The sequence below is a fragment of the Triplophysa rosa genome, linkage group LG7, assembly GCF_024868665.1.
Source record: "Triplophysa rosa linkage group LG7, Trosa_1v2, whole genome shotgun sequence".
Lineage (NCBI taxonomy): Eukaryota > Metazoa > Chordata > Actinopteri > Cypriniformes > Nemacheilidae > Triplophysa > Triplophysa rosa.
Genome location: NC_079896.1, coordinates 19610572 through 19636602, shown reverse-complemented (window position 1 = coordinate 19636602; position 26031 = coordinate 19610572). Strand labels below are relative to the sequence as shown.

General features: G+C 36.9%; 1 protein-coding gene across 1 annotated transcript; it reads right to left on the bottom strand.

Moving 5' to 3' along the window:
- Nucleotides 1–213: 213 nt before the first annotated feature.
- On the bottom strand, nt 214–25689 carry gga1 (golgi-associated, gamma adaptin ear containing, ARF binding protein 1). Its single transcript, XM_057338797.1, has 17 exons — nt 25558–25689; nt 21915–21999; nt 19273–19348; nt 15187–15285; nt 10830–10953; nt 9282–9382; nt 7189–7269; nt 6918–7055; nt 4447–4528; nt 4235–4345; nt 3887–4024; nt 3105–3175; nt 2839–2993; nt 2002–2204; nt 1654–1823; nt 1459–1569; nt 214–1376 (listed from the first exon to the last, which is right to left on the bottom strand). Exons 1-17 carry the CDS (start codon nt 25604–25606, stop codon nt 1266–1268), a joined length of 1905 nt encoding a protein of 634 aa, XP_057194780.1. The 5' UTR covers nt 25607–25689; the 3' UTR covers nt 214–1265.
- Nucleotides 25690–26031: the final 342 nt, after the last annotated feature.

The window sequence follows — 26031 nt, the reverse complement described above, 5'->3', positions numbered from 1 at the left end:
ATTCAATTTACATGAGGGGAATTAGAAGTGGTGTATTACATGATAGTAATTCTTCTAGCATTTAGTTATAAGTAATAGTGTGGGCTGAATATTTTAATACTTGGCACTATCATAAATGTTTTATACACTTTGCTACACAGATTTTAATAAAGACTGAGTCAAATCTCTCTCTTACCATGTGCGGCTACCACTGCTAATAAAAGAAAAATAAGATTGAAAATGTAAACCCCAGAGAAAAAGAATAACTTTATTTAATTTAAATACATATTTGCACTACTTTCACTTCTCCATATGTTTAGTCTGTTTTTGGATAATGTACAGCTGCAACACTGATATCATTTACACGTTGTCAAGTGAAAAAAAATTGTAGGGATACTTTTTGGAATGCAAAAAAGGTTTTTATAGACCTTAAGCTGTACAGAGCAACACAAGTGTCCTACCCCAAATTGGTCAATTTTCTACAAAAATTGCTCAGTATTGGGGCATATGGTGAACCAAAATGCCATTTTACTAATTGTCTAACATCATTTAGGGATAGCAAGGGTAAAATAGATCATTTCTAGAACAGTTTCTAGATCGAAGAAAGGAAGATCTGAAATTTAGTGTGGATCCCGAGACATTTAAAAAGCTCTCATCCAAAACAAACCAAACAAAGTGTGAAACGACAGAAAACACAAAATATCTATATTCACAAGCATGAAAAAAATAATTTTCTGATTAGGCACGTATGGTTCATTTCAACAAGACTTCCGGGTAGACATTCAAGAGCAGGACAGTGCACAGGCTGAGAATTGTTTTTAACAACTATCATAATAAATGATAAAAGGGGCTGTTTAAGTGTAATATTTATCATTTCAATTCGGGTTTATTGCTAAGAAATTGATTTTCTTAGTTTGGTATATTACTAACAAAACCACATGCAGACTGACAATACAATAAATCTAAAAGAACATAGTGGGCAAGAGAAAAGTGCAAGTGAAAAAAGTATTAATCAACATCTGAAAATGAAAAAAACTATGATTGCAGAAAATGTATAGGCATGAAACCTCATTAAATCTGGCTAAAACCTTCACTTCATTATATATTCTTAAAGAAATAACATTAATGATAAGAAAACCCTTCTCTCTAAAGGCAAACACACAATGCTTCCACAAAAAGGCTTCACAGATCAGAAAACAAATGCACGGATGAATCAGTGTCAGTCTGGTTGTTAACTGCCACTGGGTAGCAGACAGGTCACTAGCAGGAAAGCAGTTTTTTTTCCTCTAAAGGTTCATCCAAGACTCTTGTGGAGGGAATTGCTCTATGTCACCACTCTCGTCGTGTGATTCTTCTCCCAAGTCAAATGTCAGTTTGTATCGCAACCGCACCTTCTCCTAAAACCACAATACCAATATGAACATTGATCATTTTGCAAAAAATGCCAGTTAGTCCTGAACTTTTTGATGTTTTGTTTACCTTGTGAGGGTTGGCTAACAGAAGAACTTGTGTAATGGCAGCAGGGGGCAGTAAAGGGTTGAAGGCAGGTAAATCTGATCCTGACGGCGGCTGGAGCTTCACTCTCATTGTCTGCAACCACACATGCAATAAATCCTCCATAAAAGATGAAACAGAGATTCGCCAAGAACGCACAAATGTATAAGCTGGAGTTACCTTAGGAACAGCAGCCTGGAATCGTATGTTTGTGATGGGCACGGGGGCAGAGGACAACATAGAGATGATCACCACCAAAACATCCGACCGAGGTGATGGAGAGCTTCTTGCAAAATGGAACAAAACCCGTAGGCTGTGTTTATCAAAGATTGTCAAAGGCAACATGCTACCTGTGAGGTCACAAAGAAAGAAAACAAAGAATTGAAACATGACTTGAAGTAAGAAAAACTAGCTCCTCATATTTGCACAAATACAACTCAAAATGTGTGTAGAGATTACAAATTCAATCCATGAAAGGTATTATTTAACATACAATCAGCATAACTGAAGGACGTTAGTTATTCTTACTGGGTTTAATAGTTTCCAGGGGAACAGTCATATTTGCTAGTAAGTCATCCTGAGGGGTAGAGGCTGTAGTGACACCTGCTGTGGGCTGTAAATTCAGAAGATCTCCCGGCTCAGAGGAGCAGGTCAGCTCTGGGCTAGGAGTGGTTGCAGACTTGATCTGAAGGTCTCGAAGTGTGGGTTTGGTATGAGGCTGAAATTTGTCCCTGATGAAAAATGAACAAGTTTACATATTTATATTTTAAACATGTAAATATGAACTAGCCTATTTGCATTAATAGAGTGAGTTCAGATGTACTTGAAAGAGGTAATCATTTAAACATTTTCCAATAATTTAAAATGGCCGTGACACACCAAACCAGCAGTTGGCCAATGTTGATCCGCACTGTTGGCACTAGTCTGACCTGGTCCAGGTTTAATTAAACCTGGTTAAATAGTTAAGGATAGTTCAGCCAAAAATGAAAATTAACATTCTTTTTTCATTTACTCATTTGTCTCTTCTTCTTCACGTAATTTATGTATGACTTTATTCTGCAGAACACAAAAGAAGAACATTGATACCTAAACAACACTGACCCCCATGACCTTCCACTGTATGGACACAAAACCACTGATATTTCTCAAAATATCTTCTTTTGTGTTCCACAGAAGAAAGAGTAATATAAAGGTTTTTAACAACATGAGGGTGACTAAATAATGTCCGTTTTTATTTTTGGGTGAACTATTGCAGAAACTCTTGTAATGTAATCCGGGTTTCATTCTGCTAGTTCTTGATATTGGTTTATTGTGTGTCACAGCCTTAAGACATAGTTTGGATAGCTCAACTAGTTATACATTTACCATTTCACCTGAAGACTCTCTGGGGGTAAAGACTGCTGCAGCAGGGTCTTACCCAACAGGTCTAAATCATCTAAGGCGTTATTGGATGTCTTAGCGGCACATGCCACTGCCGTTGCTGGGACCGGTGGAACAGGTGTGTTCACAGACTCTGATGACTAAAACAATTTAACATGTTACTGTGGGCAGAGACAACTGCGCAAATCTTAAACAGACATGCTCTTCATCACATGATCAGAACACAAAAATCTGGCCCATGAAATGCCTACCTGAAATGTATTCCATGTCATGCTGTCTACCGATTGAGAAGGTGCCAAATTAGAATTAACCTCAGTCAAGCCTAATAGAGGAGCAAATGAACACGAGCATGGACTTACTGTAAAAAATGTAGTCACTTTTTCTTACCATCATATTAAGGGCTCGGCAAACGTATACCTTAACAGATCAACTGCAAATTATAATTTGCACCATCTAAGATTCCTAAAATCATATAGCTGGCAAGACCAACAATTAAATCATATCAATTTTAATATATCATATCATATATTTTTTTTCTTAGCAGTTGTGCTAAAAACGCCACTTTTGTTTTCTGCAATGTTATTTCACACCAAAAATGGTTTTAAGCCATTCTTTTGTTGTAGTGTGTCAGTAGGAAATATCAGAATTTTCAGGAACTTTTACAGTACTGCAGCTTTGCAGGTATGTTTCTTCAAGGGTCTTGAAGACACTGCCACATTTCTTCTAAATTTAGTCTGTCTCTTTCTCTTTATTCAAGTAATAATAGACAGACATGATGATGGTGAGACCAGATCTCCATATGGAGCACTGGATTATAAATAATGGCAAAAAAAATGTAAACCTGTACACTGACACAATACATCAAAAGATATAAATAAGTGGCTTAAAACCATCTCTTGGGGTGAAAATAGAGTTTTGCACAGTACTGTACATGCTTGATTTTAAAATTCATACAGGTCAAGGCGATTAGAAATTTGTTGCAAACGTCCCAAAGAAATCGGTCTTAGTTTCAGTAATTCATTTAAGCTCTCACCCAGGGACATGAGCTCATCATCCAGCAGACTGGCACCCATCTCCTGTAAATGTAACGTCTGAGAGGGAAATTCAGTAAAAGACTGAGCCGAAGGTGAAGTGTCCAATCCAGTTAGGTCCAACAGAGCGTTACTGCTGCCTTTCAACACAAAGATTATGCAAACACACCTTAGAAACCAGTTAGCCTAAATAATAACCATTAATCAGCTCCAATTCACAAGAACATAAACAGAGCAACTGCGCTCGGATCAGCACCAACTAAATAATAAGAACAATGTATTTAAGCAAATTGTCTGCAGGTCTGAAAACAACAATAAGATTAAATGGAGAATGCGTTGCGGTGCTGTACTTGATAATCTGGTTGTGCTGCTGGTGTCTCCATTCACCTCCTCCCCCTTTACCAGCTGCCTGTACAGGTTAATCACCTGCGTTAGACTGTCATTTGCCTGCAAGATCTCCGCTACAAACACATCCAACACAGTATCAGCACATTAGCCTGTTCATGTTAAAAAGCTAAAAGGCTGTATCTGTAAAATTACTTGACTTACTTAACTGACTTACCAAGAGCTTCATCATTGTCCTCAGTATCACTGGCCAGTCTGAACAGAGTTGGTCTCATCTTCTCACAGCGCTGGTACATATCCTACAACATAACAAATGGTTAAAACATATACCAATCATAAAAAATTATCATATACAGCCGCAGAAAAAAATATATTTTCAGTTTTTCTACATTTACTATTTATAGGTATGTGTTTAAGTAAAATGATCATTTTTGTTTCATTCTGTGAACTACTAACACTATTTCTCCCAAATTCCAAATAAAAAGCTTGTTTCTATTTGCAATTATTTTGCAGAAAATGAAAACTGGAGAAACTGGTCAAAATAACAGAAAAGATGCTCTGTATTTTTTTATACCTCAAATACTGCAAAGACAACAAGTTTATATTTACTTTAAGCAATACAACAGTAATATTTGTATATTATGAAAAATAAAAGAAAATGTATCACAACCTCACACATAAAATCACAGTTTTCATGTGTCTTGTCATGCTGTCAGTCCTTCACATTGCTGTTGAATGACTTGTAACTTTATTGAAATTTAACAAAACACTGGATTGGAATCAGACTATGTGAGCAGAGCAGAGCGGGATAATTTTGAATGGAGTGAGGAGCTGATTTTTTAAAAGTTGGAACGTCGTGATATTCACTCGCTCCGTGTGCGCTTCACTACCGCTCCATCACAAGTACAATTCATGTCAACAGACCATAATATAATTGATTTTTAACAAGATTCACACGTTAAATATATTTAGCTAGCTTGATACAATATGGATGACTCAAATAAGAAACAATGAGGAGCTGGGGCGGAGAAGCAAAGCATTATTGAATGCTTTGAGCACAGAACGAAAATTGCTGCCGCTCCACTCACACACTCTGACCGGAATGTACGAAATACATCTAGAAATGCTAATTAAATGAAAATATTTTATTATATCTTTTCATGTGACAACACTGAAGAAATGACACTTTGCTACCATGTAAAGTAGTGAGTGTACAGCTTGTATAACAGTGTAAATTCAACTCAACACACAGCCATTAATGTCTAAACCGCTGGCAACAAAAGTGAGTACACCCCTAAGTGAAAATGTCCAAATTGGGCCCAATTAGCCATTTTCCCTCCCAGGTGTCATGTGATTCTTTAGTGTTACAAGGTCTCAGGTGTGAATGGGGAGCAGGAGTGTTAAATTTGGTGTTATCGCTCTCACTCTCTCATACTGGTCACTGGAAGTTCAACATGGCACCTCATGGAAAAGAACTCTGCGGATCTGAAAAAAGTATTGTTACTCTACATAAAGATGGCCTAGGCTATAAGAAGATTGCCAAGACCCTGAAACTGAGCTGCAGCACGGTGGCCAAGACCACACAGTGGTTTAACAGGACAGGTTCCACTCAGAACAGGCCTCGCCATGGTTGACCAAAGAAGTTCAGTGCACATGCTCAGTGTCATATCCAGAGGTTGTCTTTGGGAAATAGGCGTATGAGTACTGCTAGCATTGCTGCAGAGGTTGAAGGGGTGGGAGTCAGCCTGTCAGTGCTCAGACCAAACGCCGCACACTGTATCAAATTGGTCTGCATGGCTGTTGTCCCAGAAGGAAGCCTCTTCTAAAGAGGATGCACAAGAAAGCCCGCAAACAGTTTGCTGAAGACAAGCAGACTAAGGACATGGATTACTGGAACCGTGTCCTGTGGTCTGATGAGACCAAGATAAACTTATTTGGTTCAGATGGTGTCAAGTGTGTGTGGTGGCAACCAGGTGATGAGTACAAAGACAAGTGTGTCTTGCCTACAGTCAAGCATGGTGGTGGGAGTGTCATGGTCTGGGACTGCATAAGTGCTGCCGGCACTGGGGAGCTACAGTTCATTGAGGGAACCATGAATGCCAACATGCACTGTGACATACTGAAGCAGAGCATGATCCCCTCCCATCGGAGACTGGGCCGCAGGGCAGTATTCCAACATGATAACGACCCCAAACACACCTTGCTAAAGAAGCTGAGGGTAAAGGTGAAGACCTAAACCCTATTGAGCATCTGTGGGGTCTCCTCATACGGAAGGTGGAGGAGCGCAAGGTCTCTTAACATCCACCAGCTCCGTGATGTCATCATGGAGGATTGGAAGAGGACTCCAGTGGCAACCTGTGAAGCTCTGGTGAACTCCATGCCCAAGAGGGTTAAGGCAGTGCTGGAAAATTAATGGTGGCCACACAAAATATTGACACTTTGGGCCCAATTTGGACATTTTCACTCACTTTTGTTGCCAGCGGTTTCGACATTAATGGCTGTGTATTGAGTTATTTTGAGGGGACAGCAAAATTACACTGTTATACAAGCTGTACACTCACTACTTTACATTGTAGCAAAGTGTCATTTCTTCAGTGTTGTCACATGAAAAGATATAATAAAATATTTACAAAAATTTGAGGGGTGTACTCACTTCTATGAGATACTGTATGTGTATGATTTACAGACCTTTATGAGCTCCTCATTGCTGTGTGAGCCTGTCTCTTTGCTGTAATCTCCCAGTAACTGTGTGAGAAGCATTACACTTTCCTTAACCTCCTTTATAGCATTCACCCTCTTTGACACCTTCTCCATACGCTTCTGATCCTAAAAACACACATTCATAGCACAAATATTATCAGAGTCTGTTTAGTTAAGAAACAAAATATCAGCCAAATGATAAGAGGCAACTAAGAGCTAATCCGATAGCTTAGACACAGTGAGACACTTTTCTACTCGCCTCCTGAACCATCTCCTTGATCAGTTTGTTTGCTGCCCGTAGGTCTTCGGGGTGGGTGCTATTCAGGAGACGAGATAATGTCTATAGAATCAGACAAAAAAGTAGAAGAGAAAAGAGCTTTAGATATTAAGAATATTGCAATTATATCAGGGCTTATCCTGAAATGAAATGTAAATTCATCTGAAAATGGTATATATACTGTATATATATATACAAACCCGATTCCAAAAAAGTTGGGACACTGTACAAATTGTGAATAAAAACAGAATGCAATGATGTGGAAGTTTCAAATTTCAATATTTTATTCAGAATACAACATAGATGACATATCAAATGTTTAAACTGAGAGAATGTATCATTTTAAGGGAAAAATAAGTTGATTTTAAATTTCATGGCATCAACACATCTCAAAAAAGTTGGGACAAGGCCATGTTTACCACTGTGTGGCATCCCCTCTTCTTTTTATAACAGTCTGCAAACGTCTGGGGACTGAGGAGACAAGTTGCTCAAGTTTAGGAATAGGAATGTTGTCCCATTCTTGTCTAATACAGGCTTCTAGTTGCTCGACTGTCTTAGGTCTTCTTTGTCGCATCTTCCTCTTTATGATGCGCCAAATGTTTTCTATGGGTGAAAGATCTGGACTGCAGGCTGGCCATTTCAGTACCCGGATCCTTCTTCTACGCAGCCATGATGTTGTAATTGATGCAGTATGTGGTCTGGCATTGTCATGTTGGAAAATGCAAGGTCTTCCCTGAAAGAGACGACGTCTGGATGGGAGCATATGTTGTTCTAGAACTTGGATATACCTTTCAGCATTGATGGTGCCTTTCCAGATGTGTAAGCTGCCCATGCCACACGCACTCATGCAACCCCATACCATCAGAGATGCAGGCTTCTGAACTGAGCGCTGATAACAACTTGGGTTGTCCTTGTCCTCTTTAGTCCGGATGACATGGCGTCCCAGTTTTCCAAAAAGAACTTCAAATTTTGATTCGTCTGACCACAGAACAGTTTTCCACTTTGCCACAGTCCATTTTAAATGAGCCTTGGCCCAGAGAAAACGCCTGCGCTTCTGGATCATGTTTAGATATGGCTTCTTTTTTGACCTATAGAGTTTTAGCCGGCAACGGCGAATGGCACGGTGGATTGTGTTCACCGACAATGTTTTCTGGAAGTATTCCTGAGCCCATGTTGTGATTTCCATTACAGTAGCATTCCTGTATGTGATGCAGTGCCGTCTAAGGGCCCGAAGATCACGGGCATCCAGTATGGTTTTCCGGCCTTGACCCTTACGCACAGAGATTGTTCCAGATTCTCTGAATCTTTGGATGATATTATGCACTGTAGATGATGATAACTTCAAACTCTTTGCAATTTTTCTCTGAGAAACTCCTTTCTGATATTGCTCCACTATTTTTCGCCGCAGCATTGGGGGAATTGGTGATCCTCTGCCCATCTTGACTTCTGAGAGACACTGCCACTCTGAGAGGCTCTTTTTATACCCAATCATGTTGCCAATTGACCTAATAAGTTGCAAATTGGTCCTCCAGCTGTTCCTTATATGTACATTTAACTTTTCCGGCCTCTTATTGCTACCTGTCCCAACTTTTTTGGAATGTGTAGCTCTCATGAAATCCAAAATGAGCCAATATTTGGCATGACATTTCAAAATGTCTCACTTTCAACATTTGATATGTTATCTATATTCTATTGTGAATAAAATATAAGTTTATGAGATTCGTAAATTATTGCATTCCTTTTTTATTCACAATTTGTACAGTGTCCCAACTTTTTTGGAATCGGGTTTGTATATATATATATATATATATACACACACTAGATGTAAATTATTTTCTTGTTCTTTTTTTGGTCACAGAGTCTAGTGTTTGTAAGTTGTAAGGATTTTGTACATTATGCTTGCATGTAATGTGAAATGGCAATTCTATCTCCAATCTGTCCACAGAAAGTTGCTTACATAACTAACTCAGGTTCAGACAAATAACATTTGACCCTTTGCTTTAAATCCCAGTAAACACAGTTAATATGCATGTAAGATAAATACATTATCAATTGCACAACTATATCTTGCCTACCTTTGATTTCTCTTCATCCTCGAAGATGGCATTCGTGGGTCTGGGCAAAGGAGGGACAAGAGGTTTGTCATCGGGAAAATCAGGGTCCTGTTTTACAATACCTTGAAAAAGATGAGAATTTCACTAAATCTATTAGCTACAGAAACACAGTGATAGGATGAAAAAGTGGCCTTTACAATTTTTCACAGTAAATCATATGCTTTTTTATCTGACACACAGAATTAGGCAACAATCTGAAAGTCAAATACATTGTGTCTGCCTTGTAGGTGATAAAATATGTGTAGCTTCTTTGCTGAACACCATTATTAAATAACTGAAAACCTTATCCTATTGTTTAATGGATCAAATTAAGCTAATAAGTGAATATATTACATTTTTAGAAAATAAGACATTTTCAAAAAACTGTTCCCTTACATACTTCATTAGCCGAGACCATTGCCTACAAATTTGTCATTCCGGCAAATTTTGATTCAATAGGATACCGTCTCCTCTGTGCGCGGGCTTTCGTCACCATCATTTGCCGGAAAAACAAGCCTCTGGTTCACCCGTAGCCGAGGGATAACGGAAGCTAGACATTAACGTTAATAGCGCTCTCAATATGGAAAGAGAACAACAAAAAATGTGGAAGGATAATGCTCACGACGACTGTTCGTAGCACTAGCCTCGTGGTAAGAAAACCACCAACTGCAGTGCGAAACTTAAAGTCCCTGTGAATCGTTTTTACTTCCGTATTTTGACGCATTTCCAAGTGAAAGGAATTTCGAAGGAGAAAAATAGTTGGCGCGGTTTGCATTTTTCGCTGCGATTAGATTGGATGTATAAAAACAGCTGTTGCATTTTTAAATGAAACTGCCAGCAGACTGACAGATGAAGGGGAGCCGTTAACAGATGCTCCGCCCAAGCTAGTTAACATTTGTCATTTAGGATGAATAGTCACTACAGGGCAGAAGCGCGTTTTCAGATTTTAACTGAACATTATGATGGCACATGAATTTTAAAAAGAGAATGACCCACATTGATAAGCTATTTACAATAAAAGCTATATTTCTTGAAAAAATAGGCATTGTAATTTTTTATTTCACTGGGACTTTAACTATAGCACATGAGAGATACATTTTGAAAATGCAGCTATTCATCATGAGGTGCAACTGGGTCCACAGTAATTTTCAGTCGCAGAGAGAAATATGGACATTATGTTCCTTTTCTGCAGAGTCTACTACTACTACTACTACACAGTCTCCACTATGTGTTGTTACGTACAGCGTATGTATTTTATGTAAAGTATATGTAGTTAGATTGGTGTTGAGTTAAATGTTTAGTTTATAACAGTTTTTTAACAGTCACAAAGCCAACAAGACCAACACAGACCCAATGAAATAACTTTCTTACGTCTGTTTCGTAAAGCCTCTATCATAAAAGCACAAAGAGTACAGAGCCTCATATCCCATGCCTGTAGTAAAGTATGCAGTAAATTTATGGTATGGTATGCGTACGCTGCGAGATGTAGGTTGCAGTTAGGAGTAATCAGGACTTTATATATGATGTTACCTTGTTTTTTAAGCATATGATACGCATCTGATATCTTCGTTTCTTCTGGTAAAATCACAGTCCAGTTGTACATCATTTCTAAAACTTTTTTCTTTACTGGTTCCGGGGCTCGAGAACCAAGATACTGCAAAGATATAGGGTACAGAATGCTTCATGGTTTTTTGTTAATGTGTAAAATAAAATTAAACAAAATAATCATTTATTTACCGGTTTTAAAAAACATCTAATTTTACACATAATGCCAATGAAAATGCTGGAGCTGTCATACACCATGATGAAACCGGCCCAAATGACTATTACAAATCTTCTGGAACCATACTATAGCTTTGTGTAAGGAACAGATGGAAATGTTAAGACATTACAACCAGAGTAAGTGAATTCATGAATTTTTCAGAGTAGTTTCGTGAACAGAATTCATTTATTAACTTAATTATAAGATGCAGATATTATATAACACAGCTCAGGTCAGAACACAGCTTGAACACAATAATAAAATAGTGAAACACACTATCAGCTTCTCCTTAAAGATCATTTGGGTGTTTGTACAGAGAGGTTGTTTTTTGGGGGAAGAGCTTACCTGATGTTCCCTTAACCTGATTCACAAAAGTAACCACATAATATTAATTTATCATTTAAGCTGTCGGTTCAGATTTTGAAGGAAATGTCACATACATATAGATTAGTATGTAAAGCAATCAGCAATTTTAAGTTTCAGAGATGGCACTAGAGAGGCAAACGTTTGAACTTTATTTAGTCTATTTAATATAAACTATTATGTACAGATCAGTCCCGTAGTCGTGTTGTTCTGAAAGAATCCAATCTTAATGCTGTGTAAGTTATTGTATGCTTTCATGCTGGTGTCATTTTTCTGTTCCTTGACATGAGTTTAATGATACAATGTTACCAATGCATAGGGCTGTGACGGTAAGGTTTTTTTTCTTACCGTGGTGAAGATGCAACAAATCATGCGGTTTGGCAGTTAATCGCACCCAACAACACACCTCCACAAATCTACCATTTATAAAACAATAAAAGAAGCTGCAGAAAGCAGAAAGAACAACAGGTAACGATATAAACGCACTTGAAACTTTGAATAATTTATCGTTTTTAACAGCAAATTATCTTTAATATTATATAACTATTAATTAGGCTACATTTACAAAAACAACCTTTTTCAAAGCGCAACATAAAAAGGGAATATCGGGCTAGCCTGTAGTACTAGTGTTCGGCTGTTGTACAACTACTGAGTGAATCGCCAAGGTCTTAGTGTTTCGTGTAAAACGAGGAAAACCAACACGTTCACTTTGTCTGGTTTTAGCGAGGCACTTAACTAGGGATGTGCACGAATGTTCAAATATTGGATCCACAATAACTATTCGAAAATTAAAAATGCAATTTGAATATTCGTATTTTTCATAAGAATAAAAACTGCGTCACCACAGGGTTAAGTTACCTCTACAGAAGACCCACCGCGGTAAAGTTAGTTTGACGTTGGACATTCATTAGACATTCGGTTTCATACCAATTAAGCTCTTTGCGTCTGTTATGTTTTGAGCCCAAACTAACTCAGATAGACATAAATATATGCCCTTTACGTTGCACAAGGCTTAATTTCTAAAAAAAAACGATATATAAATTAACCATGAAAATTGATTAAACAATTTAACTACGTGACATTAATCTATAAATCCAGTACTTAAATGTTCAGAAAAACATGCCTGTTATTGCACAAGGCTCCGCTTTTTGGAATTAGCATTTTATGTATTTTATAATAATTGTGCAACTTTTAATGTATGTAATTGCATAAATCCATTAAATGACAACAGCATTTGAGATAAAGGTATCAAACCAACTGTAACATATTCAGAGCATTATTCCCTATGATGCACAAGGCTTGTTTTTCTGATTATTAAACAGATTTTTTTATATACGGTATACTGATTCCTTATTTTTGATATGACTAACAAACTGTACCCATTTAAATTCATTAAACTCTGACACCGTTACAGATAAAGGTATCAAACCAACTGTAACATATTCAGAGCATTATTCCCTATGATGCACAAGGCTTGTTTTTCGGATTTTAAACTGATATTTTTATATACGGTATACTGATTCCTTATTTTTGATATGTTTAACACACTTTACCTATTTAAATTCATTAAACTCTGACACCGTTACAGATAAAGGTATCAAACCAACTGTAACATATTCAGAGCATTATTCCCTATGATGCACAAGGCTTGTTTTTCGGATTTTAAACTGATATTTTTATATACGGTATACTGATTCCTTATTTTTGATATGTTTAACACACTGTACCTATTTAAATTCATTAAACTCTGACACCGTTACAGATAAAGGTATCAAACCAACTGTAACATATTCAGAGCATTATTCCCTATGATGCACAAGGCTTGTTTTTCGGATTTTAAACTGATATTTTTATATACGGTATACTGATTCCTTATTTTTGATATGTTTAACACACTGTACCTATTTAAATTCATTAAACTCTGACACCGTTACAGATAAAGGTATCAAACCAACTGTAACATATTCAGAGCATTATTCCCTATGATGCACAAGGCTTGTTTTTCGGATTTTAAACTGATATTTTTATATACGGTATACTGATTCCTTATTTTTGATATGTTTAACACACTGTACCTATTTAAATTCATTAAACTCTGACACCGTTACAGATAAAGGTATCAAACCAACTGTAACATATTCAGAGCATTATTCCCTATGATGCACAAGGCTTGTTTTTCGGATTTTAAACTGATATTTTTATATACGGTATACTGATTCCTTATTTTTGATATGTTTAACACACTGTACCTATTTAAATTCATTAAACTCTGACACCGTTACAGATAAAGGTATCAAACCAACTGTAACATATTCAGAGCATTATTCCCTATGATGCACAAGGCTTGTTTTTCGGATTTTAAACTGATATTTTTATATACGGTATACTGATTCCTTATTTTTGATATGTTTAACACACTGTACCTATTTAAATTCATTAAACTCTGACACCGTTACAGATAAAGGTATCAAACCAACTGTAACATATTCAGAGCATTATTCCCTATGATGCACAAGGCTTGTTTTTCGGATTTTAAACTGATATTTTTATATACGGTATACTGATTCCTTATTTTTGATATGTTTAACACACTTTACCTATTTAAATTCATTAAACTCTGACACCGTTACAGATAAAGGTATCAAACCAACTGTAACATATTCAGAGCATTATTCCCTATGATGCACAAGGCTTGTTTTTCGGATTTTAAACTGATATTTTTATATACGGTATACTGATTCCTTATTTTTGATATGTTTAACACACTTTACCTATTTAAATTCATTAAACTCTGACACCGTTACAGATAAAGGTATCAAACCAACTGTAACATATTCAGAGCATTATTCCCTATGATGCACAAGGCTTGTTTTTCGGATTTTAAACTGATATTTTTATATACGGTATACTGATTCCTTATTTTTGATATGTTTAACACACTTTACCTATTTAAATTCATTAAACTCTGACACCGTTACAGATAAAGGTATCAAACCAACTGTAACATATTCAGAGCATTATTCCCTATGATGCACAAGGCTTGTTTTTCGGATTTTAAACTGATATTTTTATATACGGTATACTGATTCCTTATTTTTGATATGTTTAACACACTTTACCTATTTAAATTCATTATACTCTGACACCGTTACAGATAAAGGTATCAAACCAACTGTAACATATTCAGAGCATTATTCCCTATGATGCACAAGGCTTGTTTTTCTGATTATTAAACTGATTTTTTTTATATACGGTATACTCATTCCTTATGTTTTATATGTTTAACACACTTTAGCTATTTAAATTCATTATACTCTGACACCGTTACAGATAAAGGTATCAAACCAACTGTAATTTCAACTGATGATTTCAGACACAGCTTCAGCATCTTTTATGATGTAGAAGCGGGATGCCTCAGATTTTAGAGATCATTTGATCAGAAACTGAAGTGTAGTATGATGTCATCAAAATTGTGACTCCAAGTTTTAGATGGTTATTTCTTCTAAATGCAAATTTGGTCAATGTTTTGAAGCATATCAACTTGTGGCACAAGATCTTGCCACTTTTTGGAATTGCACTAAATGCAGATATGTAGTTCAGTGAATAATGTAAATTTTGGTCTGTTCCTAACACAAAGCAATCATATGGTTTCCCTTTCAATATGTTTATTCAGTCATTCCTACAAAATAAAGACCAAAACCAGATTAAATTTCACAGATTTTATTAAGCACTGCACAGAGAACTACAGACAGGAGAACTTACCTTAGGGGAGACAACTTTGATGAGCTCGTTCAGGAAACGGAACTTCCCCACTTCATTGTGAAACTTTTTCCCACAGTTCTTCATGCAGGTTTCTAAAACCTTAATAGAAAAACAATCGAGTCAATCCATTTTTACTGAACAGGAAGAATAATGTAGTTCAGCTATATAATTCATAAAAATCATACAGAATCTGTATTTGTAACTTCCTTTTTATTTTTTGTTTTATCTGTATTTGTAAGTTGCTCTGGATAAAAGTGTGATGGTACAGTGTGTCAGCTGTTGACAACAGCCTTAAAAGGAACCTTGGGTATAGAGAGATGATTGGCTTAATATATTAACAATGGCATTGACTTTATAAATGTGAAATTAAGAAACAGTGTAACTGTCACAGTATTCATAAACCGTATTCATAAACTGCCTGCCATAAAAGAAGAATGAGTTCAGCAAGCGTCTGCATTAAATCATAGCTTTAAACGACCATCTTTAAGACAGTTAAGACTATTTAAGACATCATCATCCACCATTATCGTATACTTTAAACATTATGAGAATACACTGATAAACACAATAATAAGATGCTTGCGGTTTGGTTATTTATTCTGTATTAGAGCTAGGGATGCAACAATACAACTCACCCACGGTTCAATACGAACCTCGGTTTTTCGCCCACGGTTTTCGTTGCTGATGGCCAGGCCCGGATTAAGAATTCAGGGGCCCCTGGGCACAAGTGTCTTGTAGACACCCACCCCCCCCATACGCACGTACGCACAACAAAGCTTTGAAATAGCCTACAGGGTACTACGTGTAGGAAGCACCTCTATCTTATACAGGATTACATTGCCAAGTTACAAACTATGATCACAACCTGAAGGACAATATCAACACCTGTACACATCCTCCATCATACAAGATTTACACCACAACAATGCTTTTCTGGACCAGTAGCAACAATATCAAGACATTTCCCTGCATAATGTAACTTGCTGGCATTTGCAAGCACACACTGCCTCACCTCTACCTATTAATTCAGTTCTATCAGGTTCTTCCATAATTCACACACAAACACGCCGGATTCACAAAACTGTTCTTAAGAGAAAATATAAGAACTTTATTAAGATAAATTATAGGACGTTCTTAAGAATATTCTTAAGTAATATTTTCTTATAAACATTTTAATTTGTCTAAGAATAAAAGGGCAGACTTTGTCATTGATTATACTATAAGAGTAATTTGTCCTTTGGTTAAACTTTATTTGTGTAAGCACCTCGCGACTCACGTTCTTGTGTAAGCGTGTGTGTTAAACGGCATTAACGAATATTATAGGTATACTTACACGAGTCTGTGTAAGTAAACATTTTGCAAAGCACTCTGGATTTTCTAATAACGAAGGCTAAAAATCGGTAAAGTAAGGCAGTTAGACCTGATCAACGTTATATCAAAATTCATTATTGGCGAAGAAACACCACCAAATACATGTAAACAACTCTTACCTTTTGAGATTTTAAAGACAACCGTGAGGGTATTCTAGCCTATGGATTATATTTACAACAATAAAGCCGTTTTCATTTACATATTTTCAGTTTAGTGACTTAGCGCGACATTTAACAAATCACCATAAAAAGCGGCGATTTTGGCTACATTCTTTCACACAGCCTCTGTCTAGGTAACCATATGCATATTTACAGACGAAATGTGTTCATGTTTATACATTCAAACAGTCGATAACAGTGACAGGTTGTTGGAAATGCTGTTTTGTACTCATTTCATTCAGGAGTCACCTGTGGAATGTGCTGCTTCTTCCTGCCGCTCACTGAGATCCCTGCGCGGGGAAAAGGAGACATTGCGCTCGCGGGACAGCACTGGCGACATTTTCCCACTGAATGAAAGCTTTATCGGAAGGTCGCTGGATATTTCGCTTTGTACTTCTCCTGAACAAAAGCTGCTAAAGAGCTTGTAAAAGTTACTATATCAAGAGACAGACTTGCGTACGTTAGAAACACTGTTTTGTGTGCGCACTTGCGTGTGTGCGGGCCAGACAGGCACACTGCAGAATTAATATAGCGAAAACATGGTTATGTTACATTTTCTCCCCCCTTCTTTGACCCCAAGCGCGCATGGGCCCCTGGGCCGGTGCCCATAATGCCCATTGGATAATCCGGCCCTGCTGATGGCTTCGGCACATTGAAGTGTTTTTGATTGTTTTATGCTTATGTGACAGGAACAGTAAAAACTTAAATAGAAAAAAAAACTTTTACTGAAATTTTCTTTATTTTCTTTCTTTATTTTTAAACTTATTTTATTATCTTTAAGCAAAAATCTACTTGTACAAATTCGTGGTGTATTGAATAAATGTAAAGATTTACACTGGCAGCTCACAGCAGTTTTTGGTTTACTGTTCATCAACATGCCAGTAAAATAAGCTTCTTGAAGAGGTTTTGCGCATCACAGTATTTAAAATAACATAATGCAAAACTTGCGATTGCTGTAATCGAAGTAAACGTGCGCTCAATGGGAAAGGCCAAAGATAATATATTAACAAGGTGCGCCACTGCCATTGCAATAAATTAGAAGAAATGCAATGCTAAATAGCTGCTTGGAGGCGCTCTTGCTATGACGTAAATAGCTGTCCGAAAGGCCGGCGAGTGGCATAACTTTCGTTAAACGGACTTTGGCATGGTGCTGTAGATGCTCTTTCTGCATGTGCTGAGAGCAACGCGAACGTGCTGCTTTCGTATGCAGTGTAAAAATACATTCTTGATGTGCCGAATTTGGACATTATCACTTTAGTACAGCGGGCATACAATAAAGCCAGCCCGCATATGTTCGTCAGCATTATACTCAACTCGTGTTGCAGGCAGTCTCGCTTCACCACCCGACCACCACTCGCTATTAGATATTACTCGTGGGGATGTGTTTATCTATCTCAGCATCCAGACAAACACGGACAGAGCCAGTTCACAGTATAATTAAGCTCACAGAAAAATTTGAACGCAAAACCGCAATTCACTTACACATATTGAACCGTGGAGGTCGTACCGAACGGTTCAATATTATATTGAGTATTGTGGCATCCCTAATTAGAGCACACGTGAATATTAGCCCCCGTCAGCTAATGACAGAGAGAGAAGACAATAGGCTACTGATGTTGATAAATCAACATCAAAAAGTCAAAATCGGGATAAAATGCATTTTACAATGGCTAAAAACATCGTGTTCAAATTAGCAATGATTTTGGTTATTAATATGTATGTTTGTATTGTTTCTGACCAACGATATTAAAATGTATAAAAAATACACTATTATTACTATTGTGGCCTAATGGTTAGAGAGTCAGACTCGTGACCAGAAGGTTGCCGGTTCGATTCCCAGGGCCGGCAGGTAACAACTGAGGTGCCCTTCAGCAAGGCACCTTACCCCTACTTGCTCCCCGGGCGCTGCAGTGATAGCTGCCCACTGCTCCGGGGGTACGTGTGTTCACCACTTGCTGTGCGTGTGTTCACTACTCTCTGGATGGGTTAAATGCAGAGGTCACATTTCGTTGCCTTGTACTTGTACATGTGCAATGACAATAAAGTTGAATCTAATCTAATCTAATTAGTGTGCCTGTGTGTGCAACCATTTTACATCATCGAAAAAGAACATGGCGGCCGCCTTAGGTTAAAATGAGTATTACATTTAGGGTTTTTTCAAAGAAATGAAAATATTTGATGTGTTTCTAATGACAAATGCTAGTAGTGTAAGACTATTACAACGTATTAAGCCATACATCTCTCTATACCCTGAGTTCCCTTTAAATAATTATTGAAATACCACAACAACCTTGTGATGCACCATCCTGGATTTTTGCTAATATCTGATATTTTCCAATCGATTTTAGCTGATAAATAATTGAATCGGCTCAGAAATTTTAGATCAATGCAGCATTCCTTATTATGACTGAACACCTGTGGTGCAGCCATAAAATTGTTGCCACAGTGAATTTTAACTTTACTAAGAAACAAAGCAAAGACTCAAAAACAAATGCTATCCAAACAGACAACACTGATCCAGACAGACTCTGAGAAGAAGCTTGGATGTGGATATTACCATAAGTGCCTGCATTGCCTCCCACTCCTGAGGAGACTGAATCTTGTGAGCCAAAAGCCTGGTGGCCAACTGTGGACTAAAGACACAACAGATGTATCAGATTTAACACATTAAAAAGAACACAAAAAATACAAAACCACAGGATGTCTAAAAGGTTTCACGTAAATCATGCGTTTACACTACGCACACGTGGGGCGCGACCCACAGTTTGGGAACTGCTCTAGAGGTCTATGTATCGCATGTCAGGGCCACTCTGTTTACACTTATTCTTAAATAATACCCCAGGTGGTCCACAGCAAGCTGTATTTTCTACTTTTTTTCTTGTCACTTTTTTTAGTGTATTGTGAGGCGCTTGTCCTAGCTTTACGTGACAATTTAGCCTGCCAGCTTATTCCTGCATGGTATGAAAAGCATTCCTTATTATCATGGTTTGGCATAGCCATTTCGGAGCAATTACATGTAATTAATCGACAAGCATTACTCAAAATCATTAGTCACAATGCATTTGGTCAGTGAAGGAAAGTGGTTAGGATAGTTAAAAGAATCAGAATCTAAAATACTAGGCAGAAATAGAACCAGAAATGTTCTTACAATCCCCTATGCTACATCTATGATAAAAATTTGATTATATAGCAATATAGTTAGTATAATATAAGACAAAGGATTATAGGATATAAGTGATTTTTGTACTCTAAGCAATGAAATGCAGTAGTAAAAAAATGACAGCTTTCTTTGCCATAGAGTCAAGAAAGGATGACAGCGAGAATAATGTTGATGAACCTGTTCATCAGCTACCATCAAAGATTGCAAAACGAAGCAAAAAAGCCCCTTTAATATGAACATGAAAAGCTTATTTTAATTTGGACAATTTTTTGTTTGTTCATTGTAAATTTGTTTGTAAATGAACACAATAGTAGTTGTGTTGTATTGAATTAATGTTAAACAGGGCACCTTTTTTTTTTTTAATAGACATAATTGTCATTTTCTTCAAGCATCTAATTATTAGACCTGGTACAATATAGGGCTAAAGTAAGTCTCTGTCGCCCTTTTTTCAAGCGATTCACTATTCTCATTTTTTGCGTTTCTCATTCCAATAGGCAAATACGTCAACCTTACAGCCTGCTTTTTGTCGGTTGTAGTTTGTCGCCTTGGCTTGGTTTGTACCCTGCTTTAAAATGTCTTTAATGATGTAAGGGTTATCCGTTTCACACTACTTATAATTTACCAGGGGTTAACGGAAAAGTTAACCTCAAAATCAAAATTGTGTTATTTTTTACTCCCCCACATGACATTCAACATGTTTTTAAGACCTTCAATGGTAAATTAGATACATTACGTTTCTTTATTATGTTAGTTTAGAAAAATGTTTTGAGTATTTCTTGTTTGTTGCTCAGGCACAGAACGCAGTTTGATCGCCAACCATGAAAGAGACGCGGATTTAAAGGCGGGGTAACCGATTTCCGAATTACGCTTTAGACAACTGAGTCGGGCCGAGTATCAAAACAACCTTGTATCCAATCAGCAGTAAGGTGCACAGTGCACAGGACGGACATTAACCGAGCCGAGCGCTGACGAAAGCGAAAGATGGGGGTAGGGGTGTGTTTGTTTTGGTGATTTGAACAACAACGGCTAAGAGAAATCGGAAACCCCGCCTTTAAAGCATGACGGTCATGAGTCTGTTTAAATTACTCATTCAGCTTCAGCTGTCACCATAAGAAAAAAAACTTTGGATACGTGCGACATAGTGACATGTAATCTGTGTCCTTACCGGGTCCCAAACTGCTCCAAATATTAGGTTCGTCGGACATCATGCAGCGCTGCGCAGACCGAACGCGCAAAGCATCTTTCATTAATTACTCTCGTGTTGTTTTGATAATAAGCAGATCTGCACAACGCGCACATAAAGTTGAATGCATAATAAATCTAAACTAGCATTTTTTTAGGCGTACCACTTACAGAACTCATGTGATTTTTCAAAAATGTGCTGTTGTGGTAGGCCTGTTTCAAATCGCATATTTGGCACACTGCCTTTGTCTTGTACTCACTGAATTTAAAGTGTTCCCACAAACCAGAGGTCTTCGGCATTTTTGTCTTCTCTTCCAGATTGCGGTGTTAGAAAGATATAAATATTTGAATCTCAAAATTGAAAGTCGAATGCCAACCCATCGAATGAATATTCGAATACTCGAATATTCTGGTCCATCACTACTGATTAACATAGAATTTGCATGAAAATTAAAACTTTACATTAAAATTTTAATTGTGTCAGTATTATTGCGTGAGCATTAATAAAAATCTTTGTAAAAATGTTTCAAATTTGCCTTTTCATTTTCATATTGGCAGTCTTGCCTCGAGATTTTTGTGAAAATGAAATGTCACCAATTGCATTTTCTTTTTCAATTTGATAGGGACAGCGCACTGTCAGTGTTAAAATTTAAATAAAATACGCTGTACGCAGTTATGTATAATGAAATTGTTAATCTGGTTTTCATTTTAATTTTCATCATTTAATTAATTTTTTTAATTTGGCAGGATTTACCTTCAATAGAAGAAAGGTAAGTATGAGAATTATTATACAATTATAAAAAGAGTTTTAGGTAAACTATGCCTTTAAGGTTTTCAAACTATAAAAGTAGACACACCCATCAGGTTCATTGCTGAGCTGGTCACAGAATAGTTGAATACTCTCCCAGTCATTCTCCCGGTTTAAAGGGTTGGTCGCTTTGTCTACAGGTGATACAAAACAGACAAAAGCAAAATTAAAACATGAGTAAAAAATAAAAAATTTTGTCAAATCATATTTGTCATTTAAGATCGTAAACGAACCATTTCACTTTAAACAAGGCAAGCCAACAATAACTTGTGTACTTCTGGCCAGAAAATTTAAGTAATGATCTAAACATTGATCTAAAAGGCTTCTGGATAACAACGATTGAAGTAAATAATGGGCTATGCATGCGTGACTTCCGCGTTTCACAGGAAGAACCCTAGGCAGTTTCTGGTTGTGGTGACTTAAAGCAGAGAGAAATGGAAAAATGAGAAAATAGTTAAATTTAGCAGATGTTGTACATTGCGGCACACAGCAGTGGTATATAGAAGTGCTGTTCTACCTTAAGTTAACATTTCGTTATAACATTCAAGTTTTAGAACTGAGAAGTCTGAGAACATTACAAAGTCATAGACATTGTATCACATTCAGTTAGTACACTGACCTGCTTGATTCTGTCAATTGAGCCAAATGGTTGACCAAGTCAAAGTAATACAGAAATACCTTGAGTATATATAAATGCCCAAGGTTAGAAAAGAGCACTTCCCCCAGATCTGACAACTACACAAGAGCAGAATTCTAAACTAACATTTTTTTACTAGGACCAGGAGCATAGCCCATTACCGAAAGTAGAGGTGCACCGATTGACCGGCAAGAGATCGGAATCGGCCGGTTTTTCGTATGATCGGCCCGACCGGTGAGCGGCCGGTCAGTCTCAGGTCTCGCCGATTCCAAGCCGATCTTCTGTTTCCCGTGATGCGGGCAAGAACGTCACAGCCGTCAGTACACTCAAAGCCGCAAGTAAACATGTAAACGTGCGCGCGCACAGCCTGTCTTTCACGGCTCGTTTATACTCGCATGTGGGTCCACCGGACCGCGAGTCTCTGCTGACTGACGCGCATCTCTCATATCCGCTGACTGCACGCGCATCGTGTACTGTACAGACAAAAAGGTGCACGTAGTTCATCTCTCGCTGCTCCGTCTACATGGGGTATGTATGCCAACAGTGATGCTATTAGCATCATGCTAAACTCTGACACATGCTAAACTCATGTTGAAGTCGTTCACTCTGTGTAAAACAAACGTAAATTCCATTCAACCTGATTCCTTGTCTTACGTTAAAACTGTGGTAATTTCACCTAGGTAAAATGACATTCAACACGACTTCTACTTGTTTTAAAAAATCCAAAATATAAAAAATGAATAAATCAACCAATATATGTGATAAATATCTGATTGAGTTCTTTACTAACACAAAAAACTGCAAATACATATACATCTTTAGAGTAGAATTCACTCATAAGATTTTTAAACTTTTTTATTGAAGTTGCAGCAAAAATCAACCCACTTCTTTTAATCCTACAGACACAAGATAAAGACAATTTATTTTACATTTCAGAAAAAATGAAATAAAGCAATGTTAGTTTCATAAACGGAAACAGACGAGAATAAAGTTGAAGTATTTTATTGTTATCTTAGACTTTTGTGAGAGGAGTACAAAAAAGAAAAAGGTAAATTAAGTGACATGTTTAGTTATATTTTATTATTTGTACTTCTTTTCAGTCAGAGAGTTATTCAATTTAAGAGTTGTTTGGGAAAGAGAAGATTCTGTAATTTAATGCAGCTTGGAGAACTGCATTTAGGGAAATTTGGGGAAATTGTAATGTTCAATCATTTATTCAATGAAAATAAAAAAAATGTGTATTGAAAAGTTAATATGGTTTTATGTACAGTATACTGTCAATTATAGTTTGTGGATAGAAAATCGGAATCGGCGAAAATCGGAATCGGCAAAAATCAGAATCGGCAGGTTTCACTTGTAATAAAATCGGAAATCGGAATAGGCAAAGAAAACTGCAATCGATGCATCTCTAACCGAAAGGTTTATGAGCAAAGCAGAAAATTTAGAGGTGCACCTTAAATCCATATGCAGGGCAGGCAATTCAAACTTTTTCCTACATTTAAACTATTACTGACACATGCTTCGGTAATATAGACTTATACACCAACAATTATAAACAATTAAATTCTTAACAACTATTACATGTTTCAAGTCTATTTAACAGTAGTATTAAAAAATGAAATGAAAATAAAACACTGGCCAGTCACTGAATATACACTTAAAATTTAGTTTTCAATTTTTCAAGTTTTGAATGAAAATGTCACATCCAAAATGTAGAAACTGTTTAAACATGATCTAAATTGACGCTTTGTCATGCGAACCAACAAACTACATTGTAAAACATTCTAACAAAAGCATCAATGCAAATGTGAACAACTGTCAGCACATGAAGGTAAGACAATCATAATGAGAGGGTATTTACATGAAATGGTAATGAAGTAACAAAAATCGACTACTTCTAAGGATCAAAAAGAGGGTAAAATAGTTAGAATTAGGGTTGGGAATCGAAAATCAATTCCAATTTGGAATCGGAATCGAAAGGCTAGGAATCGGATCGGAATTGAAAGGAATAGGAATCGGATACTTGAGATTAAAATTTGAATTCCTCTTATCAATTCCTGTGTGCATATTTTCAGAAAAGTACATGCGTTGCATGATCTGCTGATATCTCAATAAAAGCCCTTATGAAAATTAGCGATATTTTTTACTATAGTAAGCATAGTTTAGCTATAGAATTTGTATTAAAGCACAGGAATCACAAATTAACCATAGTTGCATTATAGAGTAACTGCAGTTTAACCATGATGTAGTTCAACTATGATAATTCAAATTGTAATAAATCAGAAAAGGTGTGTTTCTATGTGTAAATATACACAAAACGGTGCTCATAAATATATATATATATATATATATATATTTTTTTTTTTTGCAAACAAGTCAATAAGCAGGCTAAATGACCATACAGGTTGATATCTAAATGTTTTACTTTAACTGTGGAATCGAAACTGGGAATCGATAAGAATCGAAATCGATAAGCAGAATCGGAATCGGAATCGATAAAATTGAAACGATTCCCAACCCTAGTTAGAATGCCTTATTTTGGTAGAAACCTTAACTAGTATTTTAACTGGACTAGAAAAAGTGTAGGACACGCATAATCCTTTCTTGACTCTCATGCTCAGAGTAAGGAAATGGGCAAAAATGACGCATTTGCTACCAATAAAAGGTTTAATTCAGCATCTTATTTGATCATGTGACTGTTCCTCACAGAGACTCCTCCCTTCTGACAGACAGAGAAATACTGTATAAAGCTATTTTACCTATAACAAATTAACAATAAGTCTTTGCATCTTTAGTATTAAACACCCACTACAGGAGATATGTGCACACAATATTTGCCGAACACATTAAAAGCAAACTCGTGTCAAAAAAACTGCTTTAAATAAGCGTTAGCATGCTACAAACAGTAACGTTACCAACAGTCCATAACAGTCTTCACAATGTAAACAACCTGCGCAAAAAGCATCAGTCCCGACCAACGTATCTCTGTCCTGTGTTTTGTTAACGTATAACGTTGACAGAGATAAGACCAGTAATCAAAATATATTTTACTTACTAATGCGGAACTCTAAGCTGTGCTCTTCAGGCGGAGCCGCCATCTTCATACCAAATCGCAAATTTAAATCTCGCGAGGAAACAAGTGGTCAGGTTGCTGCAGTCAGCATCCAAGGGAAGAGGAAACTTAGCAAAGCTGCTTGAGGGCAAGCCTCTAGGTTAGCACACTGCAGTACGCAGGGAAGGAGACCAGGCACCGTTTCTTTTGAATGGATGTCAATGTAGGGCAGGCTTCACTATGGTGAATAAACGGTTTTTGCGAGGAAATAGCGTATCATGATGACTGTTCGTTAATCTTCAACATGTTTACACTGAACGATACTATTATTAGAAACTGTATGTATATGTTAAGTTGCGACGGCTACGACTCATTTACGGCATTACCGCTAGAAAAAAATTGTACGTTGTGGTGATGTAATATTATATTATGTTTATTAAAAATATCGGCTTTTTATTTGCCGTTCAGGAATTGTAA

Bases quoted from the DNA above. Each gene is read 5' to 3' on its own strand.
- gga1 (XM_057338797.1), bottom strand. From the start codon at position 25,606: ATGAAGATGGCGGCTCCGCCTGAAGAGCACAGCTTAGAGTTCCGCATT. The intron at 2,205-2,838 runs GTAAATGTATAA...ATTTTTCATCAG, and splicing joins GAGAGTCTTCAGGTGAAATG to GGACAAATTTCAGCCTCATA. The intron at 1,570-1,653 runs GTAACTCCAGCT...GTGTGGTTGCAG, and splicing joins TCCAGGCTGCTGTTCCTAAG to ACAATGAGAGTGAAGCTCCA.